Source organism: Pezoporus flaviventris, unplaced genomic scaffold (assembly GCF_033815535.1).
Source record: "Pezoporus flaviventris isolate CSIRO_AGI_PZ_B2104156 unplaced genomic scaffold, CSIRO_AGI_Pfla_v1 ptg000066l, whole genome shotgun sequence".
NCBI classification, from domain to species: Eukaryota; Metazoa; Chordata; class Aves; order Psittaciformes; family Psittacidae; genus Pezoporus; species Pezoporus flaviventris.
Window position 1 is genome coordinate 21,850,812 of NW_026892614.1, and position 12,744 is coordinate 21,863,555.

General features: G+C 42.9%; 2 protein-coding genes across 2 annotated transcripts in view; both read left to right on the top strand.

Annotated features, from left to right (window-relative positions):
• TAB2 (TGF-beta activated kinase 1 (MAP3K7) binding protein 2) overlaps positions 1 to 12,744 on the top strand; it is a 313,346-nt gene that overhangs the window by 72,229 nt on the left and 228,373 nt on the right. The window lies entirely within an intron of this gene.
• UST (uronyl 2-sulfotransferase) overlaps positions 1 to 12,744 on the top strand; it is a 168,155-nt gene that overhangs the window by 72,195 nt on the left and 83,216 nt on the right. The window contains exon 3 of the mRNA XM_061471522.1: positions 9,617 to 9,772. Within this exon, the coding sequence (XP_061327506.1) occupies positions 9,617 to 9,772 (156 nt within the window). The remainder of the gene's footprint in view (positions 1 to 9,616; positions 9,773 to 12,744) is intronic.

Below are 12,744 nucleotides of genomic sequence, written 5' to 3' on the forward strand. Positions count from 1 at the left end.
GTCTCCATTCTCCATTAGACTTTCGCACTGGCCATATGGGGCTATTAAAGGGTGAGCAGGTCCTGCTGATCACCCCCTGACTCTCCAGTCTACGGATCAGCTGATGGATGGGAATCAGGGAGTCTCGGTTGGTGCGATATTGCCGCCGGTGCACTGTTGTGGTCGCAATTGGCACTTGTTGTTCTTCAACTTTCAGCAACCCCACAGCAGAGGGATCTTCTGAGAGACCAGGCAAGGTGGACAGCTGCTCAATTTCCTCAGTCTCCAAAGCAGCAATACCAAAAGCCCATTGGTACCCTTTTGGGTCTTTGAAGTACCCTCTCTTGAGGTAGTCTATGCCGAGGATGCATGGAGCCTCTGGACCAGTCACAATAGGGTGCTTTTGCCACTCCCTCCCAGTCAGGCTGATTTCAGCCTCCAGCACAGTCAACTCTTGGGATCCTCCTGTTACTCCAGAAATATAGATTGGTTCCACCCCTTGACAGCTTGATGGCATCAGGGTACACTGTGCACCGGTATCTACTAGAGCCTTATACTTCTGTGGGACTGATGTGCCAGGCCATCTGATCCACACAGTCCAGTAAATCCGATTGTCCCCTACCTCCACCTGGCTGGAGGCAGGGCCCCTCTAATGGTCGTCACAGCATTGGACACTTAAGTCGTGTTGAAAGGGATTATTCTTCGTTATCACAGGAGCTGGAGTAAAATCAGCTCTTCCACTCCATCTGGGAAACTGCTCACCAGAGACTGAAGCTGTAGCTCTCATGGGACGATCAGTCTTGGCCCTTGCTCCCCTCTTCAGTTCACTCACCCGTTCCTCCAAAGCTGAAGTAGGTTTTCCATCCCACTTTGTCATGTCTTCTCCGTGATCCAGCAGGTAAAACCATAGGGTACCCCGTGGCGTATACCTTCTGTATCTCCTCTCTTGAACAATAGGACGTCTTTTGTTAATAGCTGAGACGTGTGTTGGTACACGTGAGGAGCTGGATAAATCAGATACATCGTCCCTCAATTTGTCGAGGTCCTGGGACAGTTTTTTCACAGCTGAGATGATGGAAGGAGTGAGATTGTCTTCGAACTCTCGGAGTTTATGAACCATTTCATCCACTGTTAGTGGTACTATGTCATTCCAGGTCACTGTTGCCAATGAATGGGCATATGATGACGGTGCATTCCGTGTAAGTTTTCGCCACATGGGTCGTGTACATTCAACTTCATCTGGATCTATAGGTGTATCCCCGTTATTCGGCTTGATGTGATAGATCATCTCTACGATGGCCGATTCCCTCAGAGACTGGATGCCTTTGTCTATAGTAGTCCACTTGGCCGAACGACTCGTAACATCGTCCTTGTACGGAAACCTTTCTTTCACAGCTGCCAAGAGCCTCCTCCAAAGGCTGAGGGACTTTTTCTCTCTTGCAATTGCTTTGTCAATTCCCCCTTCTCTAGCAAGTGATCCCAGCTGCTTGGCTTCTGTACCTTCTAGTTCGTGACCATCAGCCCCATTGTCCCAGCATCGGAGTAACCAGGTGATGATGTGCTCCCCTGGTTGACGGGTAAAATCTTTTCGCATATTCCGCAGCTCGGTTGAGGTTCGAGGTCGAGAAGTTACCTCTTCTTCTTCTTCTTCGTCATGTGATGATGACTCCTGATCAGATTCTGGACCGGGTGGTGAATTCATTGGTTCTTCATCTCGCTTCACCCTTTTTGCCTCCTTTTTGCTTGTTCTCTTGCGTACAGGGGCAACTGATATTGGTACGAATTGGTCCTCTGGTTTGGCTGCAGTGATTATCACTGTGGTTTGAGTAGCGACTGTACTTGTTGCTGGGGGTGGTGTAGCTACCGTGCTTGGAGCTGGGGTAACCGCGCTGTCTGTTGCAGTTGAAGTTTGAGCAGCTGCTGTACTTGCCACTGGGGTAGCTGCTCTGTTCATTGCAGCCAAAGTTTGAGTAGCGACTGTCGCTTTGCCCTCAAATCCGCCGATATTCTTTTCCTTTTGAAGGTGCTGGATAGTGTTGAACAAGGCCCTGTAAGCATAGGCCAAGCCCCAGCACGTTGCCGTGATTTGTCCATCTCTGGTATGGCCAGAATGACCACACACCTCATTTAAGTGTTTTACTAATTCTTCTGGATTTTGCAGTTGTTCGGTAGTGAAATTCCAAAATACTGGAGGGGCCCACTGACCTAGATACTTGCCCATACTATCCCACACACCCTGCCACTCATGGCTGTCCAGCCTCTGGGAAAATCTCTCGGTCCTCCTACATCGTCTTTTGACCCCAGACAAGACCCAAACCTGAATCTGCTTAACTCTTGAAATCAGTAGTGGGCAAAACACACTCTGTATGCGTGTTAGCATGGTGATTCCCATCACTATCAGTAAACAAGTCTCAACAGCATTAAAAGGCCATTCAAAAAATTCAAAACTCTCAAATGTAAATGGTCTGGGGGGACGACTAGGAGGGTAAAAGGATGTCTCCTTCACAGGTTGAGCACCTGAGAAGGAGAAAAAAGATGTGTAATTGCTAAGCACCTCCATCATATACCTCCCAAAGTATAAAGGTGGTGACCACACTGGGAACATAAACCAGATCAGTTTCATGATCAATGATTCTATTGTATTACAAGTCATTACCATAAAGTACAATGGGATAAAAACCTTAGCCCAAGCCCCACACTTGAAAAACACTAATACAGCCAATACCGGATGGACGTAAGATATGGTATACTGAAACTGTGAGATCAAGAGGAAAAACCTTGAGAGCCAATAAATCAGCATTGTGACGAGTGACTATCAATCCAGTCAGATCTGTTCTTATCTCAACCCCTCGTGCCCCACGTTGGGCGCCAAAAAGAACTGTCGTGGTTTAAACCCAGTCAGGTAACTTGTTCACTCACTCCCAGTGAGTGGTGCCGAGCTGACAACAATCAAGGTCCGTGTCCGTCTCCCCCCCCCCCCTGCACCGGGGCTCTCCCCTTCCCCGCTCCCGGAGGAACGGGGAGGAGGATCGAGAGAGTGCAACTCCTACGGGTTGAGACAAGAACAGTCCAGCAACAAATCACCACCGCTACTATCAGCTAAAACAATGATAAGGGAAAATAACAAGGGAAGAGAATACGATACCACCGGCCAAGAAAGCGAGTTCCACCCGGAAGCTCCTGTCCTTCCGGGTAACTCCCAGTTACCCCCCACCCCGGGCATGACGTGCTGTGGTATGGAATACCTCCCCGGCTAGCCCGGGTCAGGCGCCCCGTCTCTGCTTCCTCACAGCTTCCCCTCCTCCCTGGCAGAGCATGAGCCTCACAGAGTCCTTGGTCAGGGTAAACATCACTTAGCAACAACCGACAACATCGGCTTCACCAACGCTGTTCTCAAACTAGAAGTCAAAACACAGCACTGCACCAGTTAGCACAAAGGAAAAAACATGACTGCTACTGCTGAACCCAGGACAATAGGTTAAGAAAGGGAGAAAGGAAAAAGATTTGGTTAATCTAGCAGGTATCCCTTCCCCAAGCCATTACCTTTTGGGTAGGGTGATTCCCTCTCACCTGCTTCATCCTTGATGGGAGCCAAAACAGCCTTTGCTTGTGTACAGTGAGTGTTGCTGAGTGATGAGGGAGCCAGGAGTCCTGCTCACACCTCCAGAGGCTGCCTGACTTTAGTGACCACCTAGAGCTGCTGAGTGAACAGAGAATGTGCGCTTTACCAGCCTGTTTGACTCTTTCTTATACATCCGCCGGATTTGAATGTTGCTGTAACTTCACATACCTAAAATAAACCTGCTTCTGCACTCTTGGGCAGGGAATCTTGTGCAGCAGATTGCTGAAGCAGAGGCTTTGCTCAGCTGTCAGCTGCTGTTGTAAGAATCTAAATCAGTTGCAAGGTATAAAAGGAGCAAACCAAAATGTTTCAACAGGATGCAGCCAAAACATTGAAAATTTGATCTTTGACCTTTCTTAGTAATTTTCCTAGGTTGTCATAGTTTCAATTTTCTGTATGTATAATCATAATATCTTGTAATGGGGCCTGATCTGAGACTTTACAGGGAGACTTTACTATGCTTTGGATCAAACTCTTTTTAAATTTGTAAGGGTGAAGCGCTTCTTCACAGGAAAAAAATATTGGAAGTTTTGATACTGGCTATACAGCTCTGTTTTGTGGGGCACATGGGGAACCATTAACTTTGGCAAACACTTCATAGTAGTGCTTTTCTTCAGTCTCAATGAGTTTGACTATGTCTACAACCAGTCTCCTTTTGCTGCTTGTGCTCCTTGCTTATGTTTTCAATTTATTTTGGTACTTAGGGATGTTGAGTCATTAGAGAACACGTTTAAACTTACTCTTCCAAAAATGTCAGCTGCCAAACAGATGGGGTGGGGGGAGGGGGGTGGGGACATCATACTCTTTCAGTTAAAATTAGTTGCTTAATGAAAATGCAACAGGAGAATCTTCTGTTTCTTCTGCTGCCCTATTTTCAGTGTTCCACTACAGCTTGAAGGCTTTCAAACTTTGAAAACAAACAAACTTCACCCTTACCTTTCATGTGGTTTCTAGTGTATTTTCAGTGACCTGTAGAGAAGATCATGCTGTCTGATCTGCCAAAGGCTTGGTTAATTCCAAAGCCTGTCTCTGTCCAGTGTCACTAGGCTGCATAGATGGATCTTGATATAACTGAATCTGTGTGATTTACCTGGGGAAGAAGGAGGATAACTTTATTTCATTTTCTCTCACTTTAATATTTCAGTCATGTCTTCTGCCAACATATCTTTGTGTTAGCACCTTTTCATTGTAAATGCTTTGATAGTGAGTAAGTTGATATTTGCTTGGAATGGATTTTGTGCAGCAATTCCTGAAGTTAGGTTTGAAATATGCTATCTCTTAGTGGCCTTTTAGTTTGTCTTTTAATAGGCCATGGCAGGCTTGTGACAAACCTCAGTTAAATAGAGGCATCCAGCAAATCTAAGAAAATCTCAAAACTGGTGACTGAATTATCTGATCTGTCTTCATGAAACTCACAGTGTGAGAATGGATATTCTGTGGAGTTGGTAAAAGATGAGCTAAAAATGAAATGCATAGTGGGTAACAAAATTCTGGAATTTGTTGATATAGCACGTTGTGTAAGAAATTCTTTAGGCAACAGGTATAGATGTGCCTTCTAACAACCCATCTGCAATCTCTGGAGGAGGAGAGAGGAAAGAAATAGATTGCTGGCAGCACTCAGGTTGGCAAGTGCCTAACTAGTGTTTTCCACCACTCTTGAGCAAGATGGGCCATTGCATTGACCCAGTAACCAATTTCCTAAATTCTTGTAATTCAGTCTCAGTTGGACGGGTTAAAAAAATGAAAAGTTGGAACTGGGAAGATGTGATATACAGGGATGTGTGTCATTAGCATATGTTTCATTGCTTTCATGATCGCACCAGTTTTGTCTGTGTGAGTTGGCCTCATTCACCTGCTAAACATGGAGCACTATGACCACAGATTAGTGCCTGCTCAGAAAGGGGAAGTCAATGCTGGCACCTACTTCTGGCCCTTCTTATGAGTAAGGACAGGGGTCTCTTGCTTGCAGAAGTTGTGGAAGTAGTGGATTGCATCTGGGAACGTGTATCCCTGACATGAGCTCTTTGTCTGGGCAAATTGTACCTGGGCTGGGAAATTTTTGGCAAAATTATACTGGATTTGGTTCAGTAAAAGTGGAGTGCCTTAGGCCATTGGGTGGATCCCTGAACTGTTGACACTGCAAGTAATTACCCAGCCTGTTTTTTCTTTAAATGGTGCAAAGGTTTACCTGGAGACAAAGCCACAACTGAAGATGGAAGCCTGACCTTTTGTCAGGCTATCTGAGAAATGACTCCCCTCCTAAAACTGGCAGAGCTACTTGTCAGTCATCATCTGTAATGTACTTTCATTTCGATTTAAATTTGCTTTTTCTTCTTGATTTCATTCACAGTGGTTGCTGACATCTTTAAGTGTGGAACAAAAGAAAAAAAGTTCAGTTTGAACTGACAAGTAAATTGTTATATAACTTTCCAAAGCCTTAAAGAGAGCTGTTGTAATTATGCTGTGGATTTTACTTTTATATAACTGTACGTACTAATTCGTATAACTCCAAAGTGAATTACATGTTTGAATTGTTTGTATTACCTCTGGCCTTTGATTCAGTGCTCAATAAAGTCATTGTAATGATTTTAGGTTGTGTATATTGTTACATGAACATTGCGTTGCCAGAGCATCACCTCAGCAGTTAGTCTACATGATGCATACTCTTATTGTAAAATAAAGTGTAATCCAGTTAGTGTTTTGTAAACCTCCAATTGCTGTTTTCCATCTTGCTTCTGCTAATATAATAGGAGCCTCCTTTTCAAGTGCCTTCTTTGTCACCATTTCTTCTATTGTCTGAGTCTATTGTAAGTATTGGGGGGTGGGGGGAGGGGGAAGGAAGGGGAAGAGAGAAAGAAGTTCCTCTCTGAAGAAGTTTTCAATTTCTTGCATTTTTAGATCTGCCCGATACAAACTCAGGATCCAGGAGGAAATATTTCTTCATCAAATTTAGACATTTTAGAAAATTACTTAGACATTTTCTAAAATGCAGAAAACAGTTTTGCAGCATCCAGAGGGAACTGGTCACATTAAACAAATACTTGCTTATGTCAAAAAGCCTGTGTACTGAGGGGCTTTGTGTACTGGGCACACCCTCTGATGCACTCAGGTGTGTAAGTGGAATGGTGACGTAAACAGAAGAAACATGAGCAAAGCTTCGGCAGCACATCCCTAAAGCCAGTCACATTCAGCAGTGCTGTCAGTGAAGTTTTGATTACTGTTAGTGACTATGTTCTTCTGAAGTGAGCTTTGAGCTGTAGCATTTATTTATCTTGAATCCTGTCTGATTTTACCTAGGTGCATTCAGATGCTTACTGAATTAAGGTATTGATGTATTTGTCTCCTTTAAGCTAAACAGTTGTCTGAAAATAAAAGCCCTTTATTTCAGTTTTGTATAACTGCAGTGAGTATTTGCTTACAGTTTCCTATTGGGAGTTGCCATGGTTATTGTCAGTGTGCAAACCAGAATTGTGCTACATAGGAGGGCGAGTTTCAAAAGGAAAGGTGAGAACTGGCAGAAGTTGGTGGCAACTGTCACTTTTTTGGCTGCTAAAGTTGCTTTCACATAGAAAAGAGACCTTATAAATACTTGCTTTAATTTCATTTCATTTAAAAGAATTATATTAATAAAATTCACCCAAAGTTACTGGCTAATCAAGTCAGGGATTTAATTAGAACTTGGATGTGAACTGCATGCAGCAAAATTCCATGTGAATGAAGTACCAATGAAGACAAAATTTTGCTTGTTATATGGCGAAGTGCAGCTCCAAGCAGTTAATGGAGCATTTTTAAATGTTTCCACAAACTCTCATCATTTATCACATTTCCAGGATGCTAGGCAAACACATGCTGTGTGAGCTCTTGCTCCTTCACTGGCACTTGTCAGCATCTACTTAGTATTTCTCTTGAAGACTTCACATATTTGCACAGCACAGTACGCCAGAAGTGTACATCTGAGCAGAGGAGAACCTTCCATCCATTCCACAAGTTACAGAGTGGTTGCTTGGATAGTGCTGCAGGGCTGTGGCAAATAATTGGTTTTTGTTGTGTAAAGAAATGAATCAAAAAGTGGACAATCCAGAATATGGCTCGTGTGTGTTCTTGCGTAAGGAAAACTTTCCATGATGGTGTTCCCGGTGTTACTATCAACATAATATAATGTGTTCAAATGTTAACCTTTCAGACATCAGTAGCAGTTGTTTTGGAAAAGGTTAGCTACAGCTGTAGCAGAGACATGTTAAATTCATCACCCCTGGAGTTCTCTAATCGTTGAGGCTGGGATTTTCTGTTTCATAGGAAGCAAGGCTTCTGAGGGAAAGATTGATAAGGAACAAGGGAGCTAAGTATCTCATAGAAAACTATAAAACCATTATGTGGGTTCTGTATGAGCCTTGGGAGGCCCGTGTTTAGTTGCTGAATCAGCAGGTGTGATTGGATAAGTTGGAAAGCTTAACAAAGATCATGTTCACCAAATACGTACCCCTTCCCAAGGTACTTTGGAGAATGGTGGTTTCCATGTTCATGTTGCAGTGAAGGGTATCCTAAACACTGCAACCGGTAACAATAGTAATGTCCTTATTGTCATGTTAATAGCAAAGTGCCAGGATGTGACCATTATATATAGGGGAATTCAGATTTTCCTTTTATTTATTTATGGATTTTTTCTTCTAGTTTGCAGTCCTCTTGGAAAGTAATCTGAAGGGTTTCCTGAGGAATAATTTTTCTTCCCTAATGAAGATCTGTTAGGTTTTCAAATACCAGAAGTGCCAGAAGCCCATATGCCTCATATGACTTATGTTAGAAATCCTTCTGCTTGGAGAATGTGATTGCATTAACAGCAGAAGTAACTATAGGTTGAGGCACACCATTACTTTGTCATGTGAGTTGTTTTCTGCACTGAACACGTCGCCTGGAACCCGGATGCACTCCCTGTGTCAGGAAACATTTTGTGCTGTCCCCTTACTAGAAAACTGAACTTTCCATAAGTGAGTGTGATATATGCACTGCTGTGGATGAAATTGAACTCCTGGCTTATGTTAGCCAGTTTAAAAGGCTTGAAAAAAGATGCCTCTTAGCCTACATTATCAGATGCTGCTGCTATATACAATACTTTGTCTAGTGAAATTGTGTGACTTCAGAATGCCTTTTATTGAAGCAATAGCCCATGAATATCATCCAGAAACAAACCAAGGCTGCATCCAGTGTACTTCAAGACAGTGAATTACTGCTCACTTTTTGTGGTTTCCCATGGAGGAGAGCATGGTGCAAGAGAGCATGGGCTGGAGGTCATTCCCAGTGGGCAGGCTGGATGTGGCTATTCTGAGGGTTAGTGAACATTACCTCTACAGAGGTGATCAGACTGTGCCAGTTGACCTCCAGGCTGCCTGTGTCCCAAGCATTGTTTATTCTGCAAGTACATACCTAGCCAGTGTCATGATTTGTTCTGTGAGTCCCTTTGGAAGATTGATGTTTATATTTGAAGTAGAAACAGTTGATTAATCTTAGCTCTGTACAACTGGTGGTTGTTGCTGGTGTTTTTTCTTTTTAAGCTGAAGTTTTTCTCTTTGAGCATTCCTCTTGCATTATGTCAGCTTCACTCTGAGTTGCCAAACTGTAGTGAAAAGTCACTCCTCTTTGTTCTTTGTATGGTAGGCGGTCAACTAAAGGTGATTATTTGTGCTGAGGTTACCAAGCAGCAAGTTTAAGCACATCATCGTCTTCTCTAGAAGACACCAGCAGAGGCTTAATGTATTTGGAGTAGTTACCTATCTGCACTGTTGGCTTAAACTGGATCATGAGGGGGAAATCTCAGCTTGCCACACTCTGAGCTGTGTCTTTCTAGTCTAAAGAGCTTCTAACTTGCTGGTGAAAGTGAATACTTCTGACCTGGGCAGAGCCCTAGAAATTCTCCTGTATGTATTTGTTGGCTTACAGTCAAAATATGCTGTGATTCAGAGGTACACAGAAACAAAAATACCAATATACTGACTCCATGTTTTTTCAATCTCTATTTAGGTACTTCCTTTCCCCAGCCAGGTGGTCTACAACAGAGTTGGAAAGTGTGGAAGTCGAACTGTGGTTTTGCTTTTGAGAATTTTATCAGAGAAACATGGATTCAACCTGGTTACATCCGACATCCATAACAAGACAAGACTGACCAAAAATGAACAGGTAACTTCATCTTCGATCCTGTTTTCTTAGTATGTTTGTGAGACTGAGAGACAAAGGCATATGCTGGCAGAAATCATATTTAAAATGCACACTGGTTCTTTGACCTGAGTAATCAGCCAGAATTCATCATCCTCTGAGTGGCTTCAGTTAATAGGCAAAATGGATGATAGAGCCAAGAGCAACATGATGTGGAAGCTAAGCAGAAAAGCTAACTTCCAGTGAGCCAGCTCGTGAATTTAGTCAGCGTAGCAGTTAGTCCAGCAGTGAAGCAAGAAGGGTTAGTACAAGAGAAGTTAGGTGCTAACAGCTTCTGGGATTTGTATTAATGTATCTTCAGGGCACAACCATTTATCATATAAGCAGGCCAGCTTATTTAGACCTAACTTGGGTCTCTTTTAGTAGAGCAGGAGTAAATAATAGCCAATAGTTGTTTTGTTTGGGGTTTTTCCTCACTATCTTCATTCAGAATTTTCTAGGAAACATTTGCTTCAAAAAGCTGTTACCCAGTGCTATACTAACCTGTGTTGCTATAATTTGACACATCCTTGATCTTATCTCAGCCTCTTGCTCATCTGCCTTTTTCATGCTATCACACAACCCTCACTAAAGCAAATGAAAATATCACATGAAACCTCTTTACCCAGGCACCCCTTTTCCTGTTCCTTTAAAGTTGTAGAGGGCATTATTTTTGCAGCTTTGATTCCACAAAAGATCCAATTATTTAAATTCTTTTGTATTTAGGGTAACCAAGTGCCCTCCGAATATCACTGCCATCAGCAGATGCTGGTGCAAGTAATACAGAAAACCTCAGGCTCTGAAGAGTATGGATATGGTCAGATGCTATAGACATGGCTGTTGCACACAAATTGCCCACAGCTGCTATTTTGATCTACAGATCAGGTAGAGGCTGCAATAACTGCCTGTGTCACTTCTAGAAATAGCAGCCAGCAAACCACAAAAGAATAAATGCAATGGTATATACAGACCTGGGCCTGCCAGTGGCATTGTGCTATGATTGGGGGTGATTTTTTTGTAGCCTGTTTATGAGCAGAAGTTTGTTATTTTAGACACAGTGGTTCATTTCAAATGGAAATTTGGGAGCAGATATTTGTCCTGCTGGTCCCACCTTCCTTCCTTCCAAGATGGCCATAGGTGTCTCACCACCAGCTGCCTTACCTAACCCCACATGGTGTTTTAAGTTCAGCCCAAGGTGGGGCCGACTAGCCAGGGCTGCCATGCCAACCCAAAGGCTTCTGTGCACAGCTGGGTGCAGCACCCCAGGGGAAAGGTTTGAGGGGGAGGACAGTATCTCCCCAGTGCCCCTGCTTGTGGCCAAGGGAAGGTCTGGGCTGCAGTTACTGCAGCATCCCTCTGTGTATCCTACTGGCAGCACCTTGGAGCCTCGGAAGTTTGCAGGATGGTCCCATCGGGCCCCATCAGGTCAGGGTCAAACTATCCTGAGCTACTGCCTGGTTAGTTTTTCTGCTTAACTGTAGGATATGGGATAGAAGACTTCAGTGGGTATGACTGCTTTTGGGTTTTGGCTGTGTCGTTCATCAGATATCACATCACAACAGTCTTCAGTATTTTAGTCAAGTATGTGGAGATTCTGGAGGCTTATTTTTGATTCAACCAGTACAATGACAGAGGATAAATATCCTCATTACTTTGTCTGCACCAGAAGCTGCTCTGTTACTAGGTAAAAATGGGCTGGAACACAGATGATACTGGATAAATTGACACTGAGCTAATGGTGTACTCTATAGATTGCCCTAGTATAACTTGGGTCTCTTAAATTATGGCTTATTTACATAGTTACAATATGTTCATAATTTAATGAGTACTTTTGCTGAAAAGTGCCTTTGATCAGCAGGAAACATGCCTGGAGACAGTAACTGTGTTGTTCAGGGTGGTTTTAGTTGTCTTCTCATTTTTTATGAGCAGAATAGGAAAAAATAAATTATTTCTGCCACCTTTAATGTGGTGTACACAAGGGGAAGTTAAGAGAATGGATGGTCTCAGGCTCCAGGCATTGGAATGAGAGAAAAGAGAGCTGGGCAGGGCTGTAGGCTCCCAGCATGTGCATGGGCTTCTCACTGAAGAAATGTCTCTCTTCCTTATGTAATTTGTCTGTACTGTGTTTGGTTAATGCCCTGATCCAGCCAAGACTTTTATGTAAATGTTTAGCTTATGTAGTCTGCTGTTGTTGAATAAAGTTAAGCATGTAGGTGTTCTTAATGACTATGGAGACTGCACATAACTGAAATCCATATTTTCATTGCCTTTCCCAGTCTCCTACCAAGACATTTCCCCAAATCATATGTGCTTGCCAGCAATTATAAGTGCAGCATTTGAACATCTGTGGGCATAAGGGAGTGAGTTCTGGAAATAGATTGGTTAATCTGTGCCTTACCATTTGCTATGATATTTCCAAGTAAATTAAATTCAGAAAATAATGTGTATTATTCATGTATACAAAGTTAATCTAACTGATGTGGCTTTAAGATGACAAGCAAACTCCTGCAAAATAATTCTTCCCCTTCCCTGCCTTCCTCCCCACCACCCTTTTTTGTTTGGTTGTTTTTTATTTTTTTCATTTGGAGAGTAAGAGTATAGATGTAGATATATTATAGAGATACCGATACGAATTGCAGGAGTAATTGATGGTTTATCCTCATATTGTTTACTTCTACCACCCATCCTTATGGCCATGCAGCCAGCTTTATGTCTAATTCCAGTTTAACACACTAAAATTCCATCACTAATTTTTCTTAAGTGCTTCTAAAGACAAAATTTGTCATAGCAGCTTGGGGAGCTGGAGAAATTCTTGAAACTATTCCAAGTTTTTGAAAGCTGAAAACAAAGACCTAGTCTCATTCCTGCGAGTTGTTTATGGAAATGATACCAAGATGAAAGTGATATACCAAACACCTGTAGATACTTGTGCATCCTGGACCCTGCATGCCTGAAAA